General features: G+C 44.3%; 1 protein-coding gene across 1 annotated transcript; it reads left to right on the top strand.

The window, feature by feature from the left end:
* Positions 1–8,550: 8,550 nt before the first annotated feature.
* PROSER2 (proline and serine rich 2) lies at positions 8,551–20,876 on the top strand (the record flags this gene model as incomplete). Its single annotated transcript, XM_079535669.1, has 3 exons — positions 8,551–8,736; positions 19,142–19,400; positions 19,900–20,876. The coding sequence occupies 3 exons, from the start codon at positions 8,551–8,553 to the stop codon at positions 20,874–20,876; spliced, it is 1,422 nt and encodes a 473-aa protein (XP_079391795.1).
* Positions 20,877–21,705: the final 829 nt, after the last annotated feature.

Genomic DNA, 21,705 nt, shown 5'->3' with positions numbered 1-21,705 from the left:
GTGAAAAGTTATTCCCTGCTCTGCTTACAAGCTCTTCTAATTCCTTGAATTTTTCTTCCTTCCCATATTCTGTTTAAAAATCCACATGCGGCAGCAAACTGTTACTGGCAACTTTAATTAAAAGAAAAAAAAAGTGAAAGAGTTTATACGAGGTTTCATACCAGTGCACTGTTAAACTTCAGATGTGCTGACATCCATGGTTTGATCAGGTTGAGTACTGGGAAAAAAATTCTTCTTAGAAAGAGTGATGAGGCATTGGCACAGGCTGCCTGAGTGGTGGTGAACTCACTGTCCCTGGAGGTGGTCCCAAAACATGGCGATGTGGCACTGAGGGATGTGGTTGGTGGGCAGGGGAGGTGGGTCGATGGATGGACTAGATGATCCTAGTGGTCTTTTCCAGCCTTAATGATTCTCTACTTGGTGTTATGGGCTGACTAAGGGTGATGGTAAAGGTCTGCTTTGTTCTTCATTGCTTCCTGACTCTGCAGAATGTAGTTTTACCACTGGAAAAACTGTTGGCTTAAACAGCAGCAGATTTTAACTCAAAATGTTTTCCCTACCCTCTGTCAGGTTCCTGTTCTGTCTGGAGAAGGTGTGAGAGGCAGCTGGTGCTTCTGAAGGTTGTCAGCCTGGGTAGTTGAGGCGAGGTTTGGTATGTGTAAGAGAAACCACAGCCTTCCAAATGCTACAGGTTTTCAGCGATTGAAGATCTTAAGGGCATGTTTCCCAAATAGCTTTGGGTTGGGTATGGCACCCAGAGGAGGTGGCTGAAAATCTGTTGCTTTTCATCCTGCATGTGAGCAATACCCAAGAGATGATGCAGGCGAAAATTTTGGAGGGTGGCTGTCTTCTTTTTATTATAGCAAGGATTTTAAACTATTACAGTGAAGTATCAGAATGTAGTGATTGCTTTCTCTCCTCTTTCTTTTATGAAGCGAACAGAAGGAAAAACTTCCTTCTAAAGTGAAGCGTGAGTCTTCGAAGCTTTTGCAATTTCTAGCTTAAGCTAATACTAAGATATTATTTTCAGGCTTTTCTGCAGGTCCTTGGCTATGCAGCATTGCAGATATTCTTCATTGTACGGCTACTACTGTACAGAATAACGATTGTGGATTTCTTCCTTCCTTTACAGTGATAATACCTGTGTGGGTCGGGGTGGGGGGAGAGCTGGTGTTTAAACAGGAAAGAAAAACACTGATTACTCATAGCTGAAAGAAATAGAATTTTTGCAGGTTTTTGCAGCACTATCTTTCTCATTGTGGGTTTGCTTTGAGTCCTTACAACAGAGAGTGAATGAGTAATATCAAGTTTTATGACTAGAAGTACAAAGGAAGTCTGAAATGGGGAAGGAACAGGGAAATGCTATGTTAAATCTCTGTGCTTTGTGTATAGTAAAACTCTTCTCCTCTTGATCGTAGTTGCTTTTCCTTCTTCATATGCATGCCTCTGACAGAAATATTAACCAAGAATGCTGGCAGAGGGACTGGCTGGTTGGATATAGGAACGAACGCCGTAACTCCTTGGCAGCTGACAAGTCACAGACTGACCGACCTTCTAAAATACTGGAGCGTGAAAATAAATGACAATAAAAGTGGCTCTCGAAGCCAGCCAGACAGGCTCTGGCAAATTCTGTTGCCACATCCTTCCGCTTATTTAATTAGAAAATAGAAGCAAGTAATTTTAATTTCCAGTGTAACAAACTGCTTAAAGATCTCCCTCCCAATTAGGTATTTACTGATCATTCCTATTACCAATTAATGTACGAGACAAGCATTTACTGCTTTGTTTTGCCAATGCTGTTTTCAGCTCAGTTCACCTTGGGCAGGTAGACCTTCATGTGCTTATGTAGGAATTAAATGACCATCAAATTAATTTCTTTTTAAAGTAAACATCTACTTTGTGCTTTCAGTGTCTTCTGCCCTCTTGTACCATCACAGCAGTCACTGATGAATGCAGGAAAGCAACACAAAATCCTCTTGTGAGACGTGACACAGAAGCGCTGGGGCTGAACGCTGTCCTGTCCTTGTGTGTACTTCCTAAAGCAGGATTTGGTTCACCTTTGTGATGACTGTAGCAGTCATTATGTAATGCAGCCTTAGACCATGGTGATGCTACACCTGTAATGAGACAGAAGTTGACTAATTATAGTGGAGTCTGAGCCTAAAATTCTTGGTGTAGATTTCATGTTTCCAAAATGTTGGCTGTCATAGCACTGCCCTGATGTTGACTGAAGTAACTTTAAGAGAGCTGGATGCTTTCTTTGCTGCAGTTTGTACAAGATCGCTTGAAGTCAGGGGAGACCTGAGTCATCTCCTCCAATTGTTGGAAGCCCAGGTAGTACTGGACTGGACAGCCTTGGCTATCAGGTGTTTTCCCACTAAGCAGATACTGATCATCAAATCTCAATCACAGGCTACCAGTGAGAGCCCTGCCAGTGAGAGCTAAAGAAAGCTAACTGCTTGCCACTGAGCAGAGTTTTATTTTTAGTTGTGATAGGGAAGGATTGGGAGTACATTAGGGATGTTTCTCTGGTAGTTTAACCTGCAGTGTTACGCACAAAGCTTTCCCAGTGGTGCCTTAGCTGTAGGCAACGGGGTTCAGCTGAAGTTGCTGTAATGAACTGGGAACACAGATTAGTTGCAAGAAATGAGGCAGAGATGCATAAGGACCTGCTTCACAGTTTTCCCCTGCCAGGTTCTGTCTTCAGGCTGGATGAATGTGACATTGTGAAAGCCTGCAGTGGCGTCCCACCCTCTGTTTAAAAGAGGCAGCATTTCCTTAGCAGTGGAGAGAGAACGAGGAGACGAATACCGACAGTTCTGCAGGAGGCTGCTTGCCTTGTTTTGGCTTAGCTGTGTACAGCAGGCAACAAAATTCCAAAGGTATAGTGTCTCAAAAAGGCTGTTCTTGAATATCAAGAAAAACCAGTTAAGAATGAAGCATGATACCGAATCCTTCTTTCTGTCATTTGAGGCTTGGATTAACATGCTCAGAGGTGGGACCTTTAAGTGTTGTTTCTGAGCAAAACGTGATTTAGAGAATTCAGTCTAATGACTGAATTATTGTTTAGCAGCTGATGGAAACGTTGCTTTGTGGTCATTTCATTTAAAAGTGGATTGCAATGTTTATTTGGGCTGTAATTCAGTAACCATTTAGGTGTGTGATGAAATGAAAGCAGCTGGATTCAAGTTCTGCTGAACTGGTGCATTACCCATCTGGTTCTTTTGCTACCTGTGTACACAGGGTTAATTATTTCGTTGTTGGCAGCTCTTGCAAATTCAAACACAAGCTGTATGAATGACATCCAGTGTGTTTCTAGAAGCTCCAGCTTCCAGATTTAGAGGACTGAGAATCTTTGTTTTCAGTTTTAAAGCCAACGGATTTTGTAGCTCTCAAGTCTGTGGAGAAAAGTCTGAAAGTTTGTTACAAATGTACCATAGAAATGCAGGAACTAGCAAGTTTAAAACCAAATATTTAATTGAAATATTGCATTCTGGGAGTCTCACGTGGCTGTTAGCACTGTAATTACTGAAGTGGTTGGTGTGTGTCTGTCCCAGGCCGCTGGGCTGCCATGAGAGCACCCAGAGTTCCCACTTTGCTAAGCGTTGTTCCAACTTGTTTGGCACCAACTCTGAAAATCTCAATCAAAATGTTCTTTTCTTGCTATTTAGAGGCTCCCTATAGGTTGGGGCAGGGTGTTCTTTTTGTGTTTCTTTTTTTGTTGTCTTTAATGGTCAGTGTTTCTGTTTGGCCAAATGTGCAATGGTGACAGCCCTTCTCTAAACAAGGGCAAGAAGTGTTACTGGACTTAAGTAATGCTACCTCTGTTTTGGACAGCCAGAATTTTGTTGTGATGTGAGACTGCATTGCAAGCATCTGTGCTAGTAATGTGGAGAAGAAAACTGAGTTGAACTCTTGGCTGGTTTTGATTGGTCTCCACTCCTAAAAACTAATGTTGTTGGATGTTAGTCCAGCTTTGTTAACTCTTTGTGAGAATAGCCTACAAACTTACTGCTTGATTCCAGGGCTTGTCTTTGCTAGCAAAAAGGGCTAAAGCAGCATCTCAGGTTGTCCTGCATGCTCCTAGTTGGCCAACTTGCCCGTGGTGTTTGGCTTTAGTAGGCAGCACTGTCATTTGGTCTGCTCCCACACAGCTCCAATGTACTGTATATCACAGTAGTAGGAAATAGCTCGCCTATGAAGCTCAAGAATTTCCTCTATATTTCAGGCAGTGAAGAAGAATGTGGCTACTGAGTAATCTGTAAGGAGGAAATATGTCCACCCCACTGGATCAGCCAACTTGGAGCGATGTGCAGCCACAGTGGCACAGCGGAGACGTGTCCTGGGCCACTCTGTTGTAGTTAGCTGTGATTTTGTGTGGCTAGTTCTGAGGTATGCTGCAGGAGCACTTAATGCAAGGAGATTTTCATCGTGTTGTTGGACACACATACCTGCCCTGTTCCTGGAAGTCCTTGACTGCGACATGCAGGAAGCTGAACGAATTCCTGCTCTGTTTACTTTGTTTTAGATGCACTCCTCCCTCAGCATCTGCTGCTAGCTGTTGTCAGAGGCAAATAGCGATGCAGGTTCTCTGGCCTGCCCCTGTACCATCATTTTTTTATACAGTGACTCTCTGAATGACCTCAAAGTACTTTCAGATGTTTGGGTTTGTCAGTTTGTTTTTTTTTTTTTTAAAGCAAACTCTCAACTTGAGCACAGCCACTGAATACAAGATGACTGACAGAGCACAGAGAGTTAAGCTCATGTGTTGGTATGGGTGTGTACAGTCAGCGAATGAAACGAGCGTTCAGGTTCACTGGCCAGTTCTTCTGTCCCACTTTATCACTGCAGAATAGTTGCTGAAAACCAGGCGCTGTGTTTGTGGTGCTCACTGAGCAGCCTCAGCCTGGGGATCTAGCTTAGGAATTTAGCTGTTCTCACCAAGCGTCCTCTAGAAATTCTGTGTGTGGTGAAGAGAAGGAAAGACCGATATTGCGCCCTTTAAAAAACGTATAGCATCTTCCCAAAAAAGAAAAGTTGACTCTACTTGCTTTGATTGTGTTGCGCAGTAAATGGGGGGTGCTGGCTTTTGGCTGCTGGCTGACACAGCGCCTGTCTCTGGCCTCTCAATGTCTTCCATTTGATCTCTTGTTTATTAAGCTGGTTTTCACACAGGATTATTAATATATTTTTCCATCTCCTGCTGCAGAAACAGTCCCTTGTAAATACTGGAACTGAACTTCAGTCAGAAGTAATCTTAGTCAGCAAACCTATTTTTTAAAAAAAAAAAAAAAAAAGCCCACAGCTAAATTGTTTTTCTTAAAGGACAGACAGCACTTTATCTTTGATGGCACTTTATTACAGCCTCTGAACTGCATGCCCCTGCCAAAGCAAAATTAAATCTTTTGGAGGTAAAACTCAATATTTCAATTTCTTCCTCTTACCCTCTGCCAAGGTGCATATGTGAATTGTGTCCTCATCAATACCTTGTGAAAGCTGGTTCCACTGTGACCAAGAAGCAATCATTTTCACTGACAGAATCACAGCTGCCCTGTGATGGTTGTTTATAATATCCTGTCACGTTTCTGGACCCTAGTATCAATAACAAAACAACCTCAGAACACTGTAATGTGCTGAGCAGACCAGGAGACAAATCCTGTAGTGAGCAGTTTTAATTTGCAGTGCATCTCTGAAGGTCAGGAGGAGCAGCCGTCTGTCGCCCTGCTGTTCTCGCTTCCTCTGATGATGGTTCCCTTATTTCTGAACCCTTACTGGTTACCTTGGCAATCCTACTGACACAGCACGTGGGGTCTCCTTGAAATTCATTGCATCGTTGGCTATTTCTGTACCAAATCCACAAAATGAAGAGGGGATGTAAAAAGGGTGAAGAGTCTTCTGTGATAGCCATGGTAAGGAAGGGAATTTGTTTGTAAAACGTGCTGTGTGTATTGCAGCACTGCACATCAGCTGTGGCTGCATTAGGCATTGCACAAATACGTGGGAGCAGCTAATCCTTAATGCACAAAAACATAGCAGAGGGGAGAAGTAATGTTTGGGAGCTGCTTATGACTTTAACAACCTCTAACGTGTGAAAGATGGTGTGGAAGACAGAAGAAGGGAATTGTTTTTTCATCACCCCCCTTCCTGCAGGGTGACAGTTTATTGCACCTCTCCTGTGCCTCTCTGATATAAGTGGAACCTCCAAAGAAGGCATGGCTTACAGCACAGAGGCAGAAGCAATGCTTGATCTTGTGTGGGAGGCTCTCCAAACCAGCTGCAGGTATTCACTGTTCAGGAGCTGTATGGGACATCAGAGCCTGAACTCCAGAATGAATAACAGGACATTATTTGCTGATGTTTAGAACTCATGGCTTTGGTTGTTAGTGCTGAATCTGGGTATTCCTCAGTAGACAGTCTCCATGTTTTGATCTCAGCCACGGTCCCTGCAGTGTTCTGGAGCAGTGAGCTGTGACCTCTCCTTGTAGTGCAGTCCATGAAAAGTTCACCGACTTCTGAGTGTAACTGAAGAAATCTATAATGCGTCATTGAGGGGCTGATCAGTTGTGTCATGCCCAATCCCTGAATAAAAAGTGATGTTGGTTGGGATCACTACCCACCTCTTGTTGAATGTCAGGGGGAGTGTGCACCTCTAATGGTCCTTCACTGGAAAAGTACTCTTTCACCTACGCTTCACCCAGAAAGTTAGGAGATGACATATCAAGTCACTGGGAGGCTTCTGAGAGTTTTGGAGCAGTCCAGTGCCTTGTGACTGTTATATCTATGTTTTATGTGCTGCTCTTAAACTCCACTAAAAATGACAGCCTTTTTCAGTGTGGCTTTGTGGTATGTGGCAACCAGAGGCATGGCAGGTGCTGTGATGTTCTGATGTACGCTTGTTTTGTGTGGTTCTTAAAGCCGTGCCCAGCAGCACGTTTCTGCCTCAGTGGTAGCACTGGAGGACCATTATCTCGGGGATGCGTTGTGACTGCAGCTCATGTTATTAATAGAGGAAAGCAAGAATGTTTTCCTGGGAAAAATCAAGGTTAGATCGTATCTTACGAACATCAGGCCTGGTGATTTTCAGATACCTGTGTTGTGGAAATCCAGCACTCTGTTTACTCGGTTTGTGCTTCCAAGAGTCGTTGGACCGCAGCCTGGTTACGTTGTGTGGGTGTCTTCCCACAGGACAGATGTTGGTGCTGCAGCATAGAGGAGGGAGCACTGGTACATAGCTCAGGTAATGCCATAGCTCTCTCCTGGGAGGAAATGATCGGAGACATGGAATTGTTGCTCGGTGCTGGCAGATGTTATCTCACTGCTATGAAATGCTGATCAGCTCACAGGGAGGCTCTGGTTTCTCAGCTCGGAGCTGACAGTGGTAGGGAGGAAGGAGAAGCAATCCAATTGAATTGGAGATGCAGGACTGCCTTTGCTTCTCGTGTCACCTCTTGAACCGTGATAAAGGGAGCAGCACTTGGGAAGCAGGGCCATCTAATTTCATTTGCATGCTGTCAGGGTCACATTATCTAATTCCCAGCTGGTGCCATGCGACTGGTACCTCACAGCCAGCTGTTTTGAGGAATGTGTCACTGCTATTTCCCAGTCACCAGCAGCATGGCTCAGAAGATGGGCTGTTAAAAGAGTGAGGTGTTTTGCTCCTCAGTGCAATGCAGTTTCTTATTGCAGAGAAACATCTTTGCAGCACATTAAAATCAGTTTGTGCTTTCTTTCCTTCCCTGTTTGTGCTGTTAGTGCAGAAGGGTGACGCATGTCTGTGTGATACTTGGAAAACAAAGAAAGGAATTCTGCTGTATTTTGTGATCTGATAATTCAGAGACATATTACAGTAGGATGACTTAAAGAACAAGAGCTTTGTTCCAGTAAGTGCTGGTGCATGTCTGTTCCAGTAAGCATCTTCCAAATGTGCAAGCATTGTTTCTTCATGGCTGAGTGAAATAAAAGCTTCACAAGCTTTAAAATGCAATCTTGCTGTATGATATGATGGTGCAAAAATGGAACTGTACTCTGTTCATAGGTCTTGAACCAGAAGTAGTCAACTTAAAGCAGCTTGAGAAAACAGTTAAATTCAGTGTTGTTAGAAAATGAACTGGGTTCTGTTTCTCTTATATAGGTAAATACTGTCTGATAAATTGTTATAAGCTTTTAAAAGCTGAAGACGCTTGAAATTGGGTCTGTTAGTCTCTCAATCTATGGGGTTTTATTACTCTTGATGATGTGTCATAATGGAAAACAAAAGCTGAATCTGTAGGATGGATGTTTATGTACGGTCTGTGCTTGTAAGAGTAGACGTCTGGTTGGAAACACATGGGATGGGATGCATCTTGCTACGTCAGATTGTTAAAATCACTCTTACAGAGTAAGATTTTTTTTCTAAAGGTGCCCACAGGTGTTAGGCATGTTCCAGAGCTATAAAGAGATGCTTTATAATAACTTACATAGAATCCTTTTACTGCTTATTTTCCCCTCCTTGTATTTGAACCTGTGTTTTCTGCTTTCAGAAATGAATACAACTGGCAAGAACTACGTAACATGCTGATGGCATCCTGTGCTGCATTGGGATCGATAAGTCCAGAAGGTGTGATGCCTAGAAATCTCCTGTCAGATTTTCCTGAAGCAACACCTGAAATCTCTCTGAAGCGCACACTTGGGAGCATGGAGAGGGGTGGTGGTGTGGAGAATTGTGGCAACCAAGCTAGATGCAAAAACCTTGCCATGGTAAGTGCTTAATGAGCCTTATGCTTAGTGATGCAAGTTACATGAGTAGCTTGGTTCATAGCATGGGGTTGTTACTCTTTTTCAAAGCCATGATCTCTGTGAGTTCTGGTACCAAACAGTGGGCTGTGGACTTGGGTGTTAATGAGCTGGAAGACCAGAAGTAGCTACTCTGATGTGGTATTACAGCTTGTTATTCTGGTCTGATTGCTTCAGAAAGCCTGAAGAGTGCTTTATTATTTTATTAGAGAACTGGGAATGGGTTTAAGGAGCACAGATAAGTTGGTTCTGTTGCCTGCACGTAGCTCGCAGTTCTTTGCCTCTCTGCCCTCTCTTTATAAGTAGTTCATAAAGGAAGGTGAGGGTAGTGCTTGGTTCAACGTATTGTTTCTTGCTTAAGTTCTTTGTTGACAGTACTGAAGGAAGGTCTCAGTTTATTCCACCTTCATGCAATTAGGTGAGTAACAAATACGTCACCATAAACAAAGCTGTCTTTGGATTAGCGAATATGAGTGTGTGGCCATTTAAATAGTATGTGAGTAATTGAGGGAGTAGGATGCATTTCTGCATTTTTCTAATTAGCAGGATGATTCAGGCAATGAACTCAGCAGGATAGTTTGTACTGTGACATGCTAAGCCTAGAAAGCAGGTACAGATCCTCATGCATTTTCAATTATCACAACCATTTGAAAAGCATCCAATTTTGATTGAGGAGCGAGCGCTCTGGTAGAAATGTTTTCCCTAGATGGGAATATCAATCTCTGTCTCGCATTAAACATGAAATTAAGTTTTCCATATCTGTCCTTCTGCCCTCCTTGTTTTCTTTAAATGAAGTAGCTTGTTGCTGTGAAAGAAGTAGTGATGAAAATAAGTTGGCAAGCTGATACCTGTGTTTTTTAATGCAACTCAAATGCTCTGTTTTGCACTACTTGGTGAGCTTTTTGGCAGCTGAGGGCTGGTTCTAGTAAGAATACCACAACTTAGTTAACATTCTGCTGCATCCTTCAGCTTGTATTGCTACTCGAAACACAAAATAAATAGTACTGCATCTAATCCCTTAACTGTTTCTGGTCTGCTCTGGAGGAGAGTTGGAAGAGTGAGGGTAATGGAGGTTGAAGTAAGAGCCAAGTATACCATTTGGACATGTAATGAGCAATATATCCTTAATGTTCAAGGGAACTGGATGGATCTTGGAGAATTAGAATGGGAATTGCACTTCTAATTCAAGAATTACAAGTTCATTTTATGCTTTATACTTTGACTCCGGTTTTCTGGTGTCACAATTCACAGCCAGTCATGTTTCCACGAGTTTTATTCTTGGCTGTGGTAAAAGGCATAAGACTGGTCATTTGAAAAATAAATAAATCAGTATTGAATAATGAGGCTATATATAAATGAGTCTGTTTGTGCAGTCTCATCCTGAGTCTGCTGTGTCAGGAAATGACATAGGTTACCTTAATCTAACTAGATCTTACCATGTGATAACCCGCATGATGATGCATCAGCTGGAATTAGAATCCCTCCCTAGTCCTAAGGAATAGCCTTCTCTTTTGGGTTACTTTGGACGTGGAAAACATTTCACAGCAAATGTTTCACTTAAAGCAGTGACATACGGCTCCTCGTGTCCTGAACATTTCAAGGGAAGCCAGAGAAGATGACAAACACCTGATGGCCCATTGGGAAGCAGGGGATAGCAAAAAGAAGCGCAGCAGTTGTTTTCTTGCAGGCTTGTGCTGCTGCAGCTTTCTTCCTGCCTGATCACAGAAATGAAGTTCTTAAGCTTTTCAGTGTCAAACTACAGTTGTTGTTAAACATAATCTTTGTGTTGCTTTTCAAACAAACCAAAGGATGTGGTAATGGAGACAAACACTTGGACCAGCTTAAGCCTATGCTGACAGCTCTAAAGCTGGTTTGGCTGACTGCTGGCTGTTCTGTATATTGTGTGTGTGCTGGTATCCCTTTTTGTGGAGCTGGTTGTGGATTTAGGGATGGTTAGGATATGGATGAAAACTTTCATGTGCCAAAATGTGCTTAAAACAGAACTAAGTCAGTGTGACTCTTAGCAGTCAGATGTTGTCAGTTGAGATGTATTTAGACAGACTTCTCAGTTTATCTACATACGCAACGGGGCTTTTATTTAATCTCTGACAACTGTGGTCAGATATTTTTTTTCTGAATGGGAAGTGAGCCGTGGATGTTTGTTGTGTCACGATTTGCAGTAAACTTTTCTCTGTAAATCATAGATATGTGGACCTGATTTTTACACCGTCAAATTTATCACAGCAGCTGAAGACAAGCACCAGAACCTGTGCTTAGATGGGCAGAGTGTTTGCTTTGCTATTCTCATCTCTCATCACCACCTAGACCTGTTTCCTTTCTCCGGATCTTGTGGACATAAATGCTCTTCCAGGAGGATGTGAATTTTCATGTCCATTCTGGCTTCTCTGTAATGAGGGTGGTGTTAGAACAGATCCTCCACAAAGGCACGAGACAAGTGCACTCCTCCATGCATGGGCTCTGCTGCGCTGTGCGAGAGGGAGGGTAAACAAAGATGTTCTGCTCTGCTTGGCAATTCCAACTTCCAAAAGCTGTTCTTGAATGACGTTCTCTGATAGGTGCTGCGAGGATTAACTCTCAGTGAAATACAGCTGCAGCAATTTAAGGACACATACTCTGGAGACAAAGCCAGCTCTTCACTTTCCTCAGTTCATTGGTCCCGTCCCTTAGAGGAGGTGCGTGCAGGCCAGCTTCTTAAAGACAAATCTCACCTCTTCACTCCTGCAATTGTACCACGTACCCATTCTCAGCCACAAGTAACTACTTCAGTTTCTGGGTGTGAATGACATGCTAGGACAGTATCACCTGCTAAGGTCATACCAGGGGATGATGAATTGCTGAAGTGCTGATTTGGAACTGCACTGTAATAAGCTGTATGAGTGTCTTGGGTGTTGATGACTTCAGTACCTTTTGTATCCAAATGTCTTATTGAGGGCTAGGCTTGAGGGTTAGAGGGTTGCTTGTTGATCTCAATAGGCTGTGCTGTGCTTTTTCATTTTTCACCTTCACATCAGTCCAGTCCTTGGTTAATGTCCCAGTTATCACTGCTCTTTGGGGATAGTGGTGAAGTCAGTCAAGTGGCCATTTCTTTTGGTCACTAATCAAGTAACTTAAGAGTCACAACCGTGTAACAATTTAGAAGGTGTCTTATTCTGTTATTTCGTGGAACAAGGCTCTTCTGTGGCTCTAACAAGATCTGATACCCAGTCATTGAAAATGATTCATTATCACAGATGCCTTGTGTAGTACTGATGACACTTCCAACACTGAGTATGCAGGCAAGGCAAGTAGGCATCCTGTGAGTGGTCTGAGCTTTAGTATCTTGTTCCCCACATTTAACTTGGGGCTCACCTAAGCATTTCACAGTTATCTCTTAAAGCCTGAAAACTAGTTGCTGTTATCTTTATCCTTTATTGATCAGTACAGATGATGCAAATGCAGCAGACTTGGTTTTAGAAGTGCATCTTGCTGCTGTCTCTACCCCAGCCCCTCTGAAGAGGTCCTGGGATTCCAGTGTGGCTTTAGGAGTTCAAGAAAACAGGTGGATTGTGTCTCTGCGTGATCCTATCCCACACAGCTGCATTTGGTTGGGTGGCAGCTGTTGTTTACAGGGCGCAGAGACAGAGTTATGCTGTGCTTCATCCACTTCAGGTTGATGGTGTCATGACTTAAGGAAGAGAAGTCATACTTACCACCAGCAAGGCAAACAGTGAGGAGGAAGAGGAGTTTGGGGATTGCTTCCTTCAGTCTGGGAGTACAGGACTAGGGGTAAGGTGCCTGTCTCCTAGCAAGGAATGACCTTGCTGTAAAATGTGCTGGTGAGAATGTTGTTGCTGTAGTGCATAAATTGCTTTCAAGATCCATAAACTGCATCATTCTGCTTCAAAGCAGAATCAAGTGGGTGATGATTATTCCAGCAGGTGGGTAGCTCTGCTCTCTTAACCTTGCTGATAGGCACTCCTGAACCTCCAGAGCAGTCTGTCTTCTGCCCTTTTACTTTCTCATTAAGCGAATACTTGGATTCAAATTGCTGTAATATGTAAACCAATTTCCCTTTGTCTTTGCTTTAGACAGCATAGAGAAGCTTTGTTGCAGTGAGCCTGGTGGTCAGCCTTTTATGGCCTGTAATACATACAAGGCTGTGTCTGCCTGCCACCCATTCTTTGCTGTTTTAAAAATAACGCACTGCATTCTTCCAACCTTCCTGCACAGCCAAACCTACTGGCAGCACTCACGGCTTTGCTAAGGGCCCAGTCCAGCTTGGCTGCATCCTTCTGGAAGTTCAGTGGCTGGATCAGAACTCTGTGTTCTGTGTGAGGATGTGCTGTGATTTCATCACCCTGGTTAATATATCCCAGGATGATGTTTGCATACCTCAATGGTGCTTTTTTCCCCCCCCACCCCTCTTTACAGCGTTCAAACTGACCTTCAGCTGCTTCTGTCTTCTACTGCTTGTTGATCATCACTCTGTGCAGCATCTTCTTTCCAGCTGAAATAACGTGTGGTCTACCAGCACGCCATATGGTCATGAAGGTGTTATTCTGTCCCACTCTGTTCTCAAAGCTGCACGTTTTAGCATGAGGCTGCCAGCAGATACCAAGTTAATTGTTTACTCTTAGGAAAGTACCAGATAACAGAGGTTTGGGGCTAAATCTATTCAGGGCTTGTCTTATTTCATTATTTGATTTGGGGTGCATCATGCTGCTTCTTATGAACTTCTTTCCCATGCCTTTCAGTTATATTGACACCTTCCAGTAATCTCATCTAAGTATGAGTTCCTAAGTGTAAGGTTGTGGATGCCCCAATCCTGGAGGTGTTCAAGGCCAGGTTGAATGGGGTCCTGGGCAGCCTGCTCTATTGTTAGATATGGAGAGCGATGGCCCTATTTGCAGCGGGGGGTTGGAGCTTCGTGATCCTTGAGGTTCCTCCCAACCCAAGCCATTCTATTATTCATCCATTAGTATACTCTGGGGGGAGGACTATGTCATAAGGCCTTCCAATCAACATGCATCACATCTTGTGCTTACACCTGTTGCCTAAGTCAGTGAACCTCTCAGGAGAAACTAGATGGATGTGAAATGATTTGGGTGGTTGTTTTTTTTTTTGTGTGTGTGTGTGCGAAAAGCATTAATGACTTCAGCCTGAAAGTTCTTTAGAATTTTCTCAGGTCATTCTAAAATAGAAATTAAGGGGATGAGCTGAAATAAGCTGAACTCTGATACCCAGAGAGATGTCTTCAGAGCTTAAATAGATTCAGTATTGCTTGAGCTTGCGTTTTTCTTAAAGGCAGGTGGGTCTTGTTGAGTCCATTGTTTTAGTTCATCCTGTTTATTTCTTTAATGCTTCTATGTCATTCGTTTCCTCATCTACAATCAATTGACTATATGCTCTGCTAATTATTACAAGGCACGCAGGCACGATTATGCTAGCAGACTGAACATAACAATATTCACTATTATAGTCTTCTTCCACAAATGAAGTGGTGTTATCAAAATCATCAGATAGTGGGTTGTAAAGGAAGTGCTTTTGGACACAGCGCGCCAGCTATGGAACTCGCTGCCGCGGAATGCTGTGAATGCCAGCCCTGTAAATGAGCTTAAACAATACCACGAATTCATGCTACAGAGGCTTATTATGGGCTATTAAGCACATAGGTGTGGATACAACTGGGAAGTCCTTAAGCAGTGTATTGTTGGAAATGGGCAGGATGTAGGGAAGAAAAACACAAATGCAGCGTGTAGCAGTGTTGTTCTCCTGACTCTGTTCTGCCCTGAGCACCAGCTGGTGCTGGCTGGGGGCAGCCTGCTGAGAAAGTGGGCTGCTTTGGCTCGATTTGGACTGGTTTGGGAGTTCTTGTCCTTGTCTGTAACTCACTTGATTCTAGCTGAAGCAGTGGAGCTGTGCAGCCCCTCCTGTTTCACTTTTTTATGGATGGAACCAGAAGTGCTTTTTGTTTTAATCACTGACGGGTTTGTGTCCATCCTGATGCTGTCCTTATACTCAGAGCTTTTGTTTTTCCCCACTTATTTTACAAGAAGGACTGTCTCATGTTATTAGCAGGCTCAGGTGTAAGTGGTGCTCCACTGATCTCTTCCTACCTAATACAATAGCTTGTTCCCTTTGTGTTTTCTGAGAGGCATTCAGTTATTTCTCTCCCAGGGAACTGTAACTCTTAACTCTTCAGCACGTTAATCCTTTGTGAAGTGACTAAGTCAGTTGAATCCAGTGTTGTGGTACTCGGCTGGACAAAACGAAGCTGTTAGATGTGGGTAATTGATTCTGAAGATTGCTAGAAGACCATTAACATGTAAATATTTTTAACTGTTGTGGATGTCTTGGCAGCTTGCTTTTAGTCAAAGGATCCCAGGTCAGGGTATGATCTTCTGAATTTCTTCCGGACTCTAACATGGATCTTTGTTCTGCTCCATCTCTCTCCTTCAGGGGCCAGTAAGTATAACCAGCTCAGCTTCGTTAAAAGGCAGTGCAGTTGTGCATAAACTTCAGATGAATTGCCTGTGACCATCAAGCAGCTTCATCTTCCAAAGGGGCGTTGGGGCTGAGCTGCCTCTTACTAAACAAAAGTCACTATCAGAGATACCAAATTGTGCCACGTGCCTTGACGTGAGCATCAGTCAGTGTTTGAGAGCTTTTGTGGCCCTTTAGTACTAGCTGACTCTCTTGGACAGGTAGGAAAGGGATCATTTCTATGAAATGAAAAGCTGGGGGAGTTGAACAGGACTGGAACAGGTTGCCCAAGGAGGCTGTGAATGCCCCATCCCTGCAGGCATTCAAGGCCAGGCTGGATGTGGCTCTGGGCAGCCTGGTCTGGTGGTTGGGGACCCTGCACGCAGCAGGGGGTTGAAACCAGATGATCTTTGTGGTCCTTTACAACCCAGGCCGTTCTATGATTGAAGGGAGGGAAGAAAGAAAGAGCCATTTTTCTTTAGGCACTTTTCCTGTTTGGCATAAGCAGGAAATGTTAGGCTGCACAAGGCTCTAAAATATTAATGCCAGCTGAGCAGACTTGGCCATTTCAGCATGTGGAATTTCTTCTGTCTGAGAGTCCTTTTAATCCTCAGCGAAGGCACAACTTTTAAATGTAGACTCTCTGTAGGCAGTAGCTGCTAAAGCAGGTAGTTTTTTTTTGTGTGTGTGTGTGTGTGTGTGTGTGTGTGTGACTTGGTTTGGGGAGGTGTGTTTATGTATTGAGTTGTGAGTTACTGGAAAGAATGATGGTAACTGGGGAGATTCTTCTTGGACTGTTTCTAACCCAGATTATTCAAGGAGAAATGAGGCCTGGAAAACCAGCCCAGAAAGAATATGAACTGTTCCATTATTTGAAATATGTGGAAAATGAACTAATTAGAAATAGACCTGGTAGCCTTAATCATAGCTGGCACCGCTTAGCAACAACAAAATTCTTCCCATCTTTCTGAAAGCTCTACTGCAGTATAATGTACCCACTTGTATTACCTACAATATGCTGCTGTTCTCAGACCAGGGGCTGAAATTGCACCTCTGAGCTCCTTTGCTTTGACCAACCTGAGTCACTGGTAGGTTTATCTTAATTATCTTTGCTATGGTGGCATGTCTAGAATGGAATTACTGCCATCTTAGAACTGAAACTTGCTTTGCCTTTAGAAATAATATTGCTCATCCTCTAGAGCTGCTGTATTTTTATTTCTGCTGTCTGAAATGACATTGGTCATCTGGAAAGGAAGCTGTATAAAGAAAGAGATGAAAGTGCTAACTGAGATGAGGTTGGCCTTTCCAATAATAGACTCATGGAATGGGTTGGGTTGGAAGGGACCTTTAAGACCATCCAGTTCCAACCCCCTGCTCCAGGCAGGGATGCCTTGCTCTAGACCAGGTTGCTCAAAGCCCCATCCACCCTGGCCTTGAACGCTTCCAGGGAGGGGGCATCCACAGCCTCTGTGGGCACTGAGTTCCAGTGTTTCACCACCATCACCATAAAAAATTTCTTCCTAACATCTAGTCTAAATCTACCCTCTTCCACTTTAAAGCCATTTCCCCTTGTAATGTCTCTACATGTCCTCTATAAAAAGTCCCTCCCCAGCTTTCCTTCAGTCAGCCCTTCAGGTACAGGAAGGCTGCTATAAGGTCCTTCTGCAGCCTTCTCTTCTCCAGGCTGAAGAGCGCCAGCTCTCTCAACCTGACTTCGTAGGAGAGGTGCTCCAGCCCTCTCATCATCATCATCATCATCATCACAGCTCTCCTCCGGACCCATTCAACAGATCTAGGTATGCCATGTACTGCAGATGTATTTGTAAAGGGATGGGTACTTGTTTCATGTAGTGCCACACACTGGATCTGCTGCCACCGTGAACCTCTTAAGCCAAAAGCCCTTTTTTTCCTTTGCCTGCGGATGTCTGGCTCTTGCGATGAGCTCACCCACAACAAAAGCTTCTGGGAGTCCTGTCGGGCTGGAGCTACCACCTACCAAACAACAGCTCCTTTCCTGTCATTCTCTCACTTCTAGACATAGCAGCCCTATGAGTATTTGGGTGGGGAAGGAAGGAGATTGCAACATCCATAAAGGGGAAAGGAGAAAAAAAAAAAAAAAAAAAAAAGGAAGGCTTGTCTGTCTCACTTTTCAAGTTCAGCTGTAAAACTTTCCTTGGACTTTGAAAACTGAGCTTTGCTGTGCAGTGAGTGCAGGCTGTGGAATATGTCAGCCTTTGAAGTTAGTGCTTTAAATAGGCAGCTGCAAATGGCATCCAACTTCAAGCTGTTGTAGCAGTTCTGCTGGACTCTTCTGTGTTTCGTGCCTTTATTTACAGGGCAGTGCAGTGAAGAGCCCTGAAGCACTTATTTTTCTCATCCTGTACTGTTTGAAGTGCTTGGAAACTAATTGCTCCTCAATACAATGCAGTGTTTCATAGTTCTTAATCTGTGGGCATTCTTTTTCTACAGAGGTGCATTGTTCCTGTTTTTAATGCCAGAGATGAGGGTAAAAGCTTTGTTTGCAGTAGGAGTTAACAGGTTGAACTAAACAGTTGCTTTTTCTTTTTTCCTGTTCTAATATAAGGCCTGAATGTCACAGTGAGTTTGAAGCGCTTTCTGCTGCTCCAGCAAGAAGAGCCTTCAGTGTTTGTAATGCCTGCCTTTAGCTATGTGCCTGAATTGCCCTGAACTGAGGTCGCCTTGTTAGAGGCATGAACAGCCATACATCCTTGGAGAAGTCAAAAGCAGAGAAGAGAATGGAATCCATCTTTAATTGCTTTATTGGTGTTTTTTTTTTTTTCCTAAGTTACTGGTGGCAAAATTTGCAACATATGCATAGTGAGAGAGAAATTCAATCCAGAAAGGGAAAACCTCACTTCCCAACAATGCTTAATTACATTCCAGAACTTACTTAGCTCTCTTGGGAAATGTCCTTCCTGTATCCATTGTCTTCATGTGTTGCCTTTCTTAATCATTCTTGGTCATCTCCGAGCTTCTGGAAGAGTGTTTCCCAGGGTGGAGGTAAGAGTTTGCACGTTGCTGCCTCGCTTCTCATGGTGATGTTGAGTTAATCAGGAGCACTGACTCATGGAAAATAAGGATTAGATGATTGAAGTGATTATTTATCACTTTTGTGCTCTACAGGATTGTTTCCTGCTGGACAAAATAGCCCAAGGCGTTTTACTGCTAGGGAACACATCCTCCCAGTAGTCTAATTTCTTTCTTTCTTTCCATAACTCGTGAGGTTTCCAGAAACCTTTTCCCTTCTTCTTACTGCTCCTCTGTAATCTATGATTGAATTCAGGGTAACTCAGTTTGCAGTGGTGGAGCCATATTTCAGCTCCAGCTCTGCCTTCCGCACAGCAAAGTCCCCCCCAGTTTGCTCTCGAGCAAAAAGGGAACAAACCCATCTGTTGAGCTGTCCTGAATCCACCCCGTACCTCTGCAGTTCCCAGCCCTCATCCCTGAACCTGTCACAGCGACTGAAATGGCAGCTCCACTCTGGGCTTAGCAGATGTTGTCAGCACGTGTAAAGGCACGGCGCTGTGTGGTTTGGTTTAGTTTGTCATCAGCTGTTGTGATCTTGTTAGCAGTTTTCTTAGTCCAGCTCAAACGGACACCACTCTGCTGAGTTGAAGTTAGGCACTTCAGAAAGGATGAAAAATCAAATGCTGCTCTTCTGCAGCTCCTGGCTGTGTGATTGGGATGCCTCTTTGGGAAGGTGTGGCACAGCAAGCAGGAGATCCTTCCCATGAGACCACTGCCTGTTGCGTTCTGCTGCTTTCCCTCTTTCAAACCAGAGTTCTGTACTTATTATTGGTGTACTTCTGTGTGCTTATCTGCAGGGCTTTAAGATTAATGTTTATTCTTTTTTTTCCCCACGTAGGATGATGAGAGTATGAAGTACTTAACTCATGAAGAGCAGGATGTTCTCACATTCTTTGAGGAAACCATAGATGCCTTAGAAGATGACTTGGAGGAACCAGTCCTACATGACAGTGGCATCCACTGTCAGTCTCCAAGGTCAACAGAAGAAAACGTGTCCAGTCATTCAGAGACTGAAGATATCATTGACTTGGTGCAGTCAACACCTGAGAGCAGTGACCATGAAGGCCCTCCCAGCAAAGACGCAGAACCAGGTAGCAGTATTTCCTGAAAATGTTTGTTCCTTTTGACCTAGCTGTGACCTAATCCAGTTTTGATCAAAAATCAGAATGTGCAAAACTTACGAAGCCTTTTGAAACACAGTAAAGCCAGCATGCGGAGTGAATGGTGGGAGGAGGGCAACACAGTGATTTGAACTCTGGGATCCTCTATGAGATGTCACTGCTTGTGGTTCAGTTATAGGCGAGATGGGTTGAGTTGTTAGGAAGTTTGGGGGAGGTGGTACTGATGTGTGCTGACTCTTGGCAAAAGGAAACCATTGTGTTCTGCTCTGTGTGAGGACTTGGGTGGGTGGTAACGCACTGGTTGCCCGAGGAGGCTGTGGATGCCCCATCCCTGAAGGCATTCAAGGCCAGGCTGGATGTGGCTCTGGGCAGCCTGGTCTGGTGGTTGAACTAGATGATCTTTGTGGTCCTTTACAACCCAGGCCATTCTATGACTCTGTGACTTAATGAGGTTATTGTTGCTTTTTCTTTTAAGTGTTGGATGCTACCCAGAGAGCTGAGAGCCCCAAGCCAGCTGTACCTGCTGACCTTCCCCCACATCCCTCTGTAGCAGCACCACAGACGTGTGAGACTCTGCCTCCTCCACCTCCTCCTGCAGTGCAGCATCCAAAATTGCTTCGCTCTGTCCCCACTCCACTCATCGTGGCCCAGAAGATGTCTGAGCAGCAAATGGAGAGCAGGGTGCGTTTCCCCAGCGCCCTGAAGGAGGGGAATTCTGACAGGAAGAAAACTGTGGTAGCCAATGGTGATTATTTTGCAGCTCCAAAGCACCCTCCTGCGCCCGCACCCAAACTGCACCGGTTTCCAAGCAATATCAATATAACAAATGTCAGTGGCAAAGAATTCAACGAGACTATCTCAAAAGCAGCAGTGAACGTACAGGAGCGGAGAGCTCAGGTGCTGGCCAACATCAACGGCGGATTTCTGGCAACTGAATTGGAGGAGAGGCAGCAAAAAAATGATTTTTTGTCACGCAACAGAAGTTCTTCCTTAAGGGATCTCTCCTCTGAGCAAACGCGCTATGAGGCCCTGACAAAACTTGGCCTTGTTAAGGGAAAGCCAGCTCAGGACCCAGTGGATCGTGGCCCAGGTACTCAGCAGCTTGATGTGCAGCCCAAGCAGGCAGACGCTGTTCCCAATGGATACCAAAACATCCACGAGGCTTTAAAAAGTGAGCCCAGCCCTTTCCTTCCTACGGGCAAAACTGTAACAATCAAACCAGAGGTGGCTCTTAATGCTAGCAAGGTCACTCAGCAGAACACAGCAAAAGGTTTTAATGATTACAAGCAACCTAACTTAACCCTGGATATGCGGAGGAGGTCAGGTTCACTACCCAGACCTTCAGGATTTCGATCCCAGGGGGTAACAGTGAAGTTTTCTGGCCGTGGCTCAACAGAAGAAGCGAGGAGAGAGGCACTGCGTAAGCTGGGACTGCTGAAAGAGACTGCATAGTTTGGATGGGAATGTGACAGTGGAGGGGAAGTCACAGCTTGACTTTGGGCTGGAACAATCCTGATGGGATTTGGGATCAGATTGGAAGGAGATAAGGGAAGATCTCTGCCTCAGGCAAGCTAAGGAGATGCTGGTACTGCAGCATGGCTGTTAGTTACAGACTGGCACTGTGTAAGGCCATATACATTGGTGGGTTTCTGCCCTGCTTCTTCTAGAGAGACTCATCTGTTGTTCTTTGTGGTTAAGAAGAATTTTATTTAAGTAATGCTGGACTGTAGCAGAGGACAGCTAGTTAATGAAGTGTACAGTGCAGTATTGTTGTACATAGCAAACTGAATGGACAATCTTCCTTTTGCTCTTTTTAAAGCCAAAAAACCCACGAGAGCTCTATCTTGCACACACGTCTGTGTTACGGGAGCTCAAGATATGTCAAAACTGGAACTTCTGACTAGTGTGACACTTCAGTGACGCTGTCTGTATTATCAGGCTTTGCTTTCATTCCCTTCTGGTGGCGGACTCTTCTGCTCTGTTGCTCTGTGCCCGCTCAACCGAAGACTGTGCAGAGGGCAGCTCCAGTTCTGACCTCACTGGAGCAGCGCAGGCTTTGCAGTGGGTGGCTGCGTTATTCTGCTGCTTTGCTCAAAACTGCCTTCCTTTCTTCCCAGCTGCTGCTGCTTCCTGGCCCTACCCTCACAACCTGTGTCCAGTGCAAGGCACCAGACAGGCCTCAAAGATACAGGCCCTGTGCTGCTTTCTGCACTGACAGCCAAAGAGCCTCCTGACAATCTGCAATCCCAGCTGTTCTGTAGGAGAAGCCATAGGAACGAGT

This window comes from Tetrao urogallus (genome assembly GCF_951394365.1).
Source record: "Tetrao urogallus genome assembly, chromosome: 1".
Classification (NCBI taxonomy): Eukaryota; Metazoa; Chordata; class Aves; order Galliformes; family Phasianidae; genus Tetrao; species Tetrao urogallus.
The sequence above is the reverse complement of the archived record's forward strand: the minus strand, read 5'-3'. Positions and strand labels throughout refer to the sequence as shown.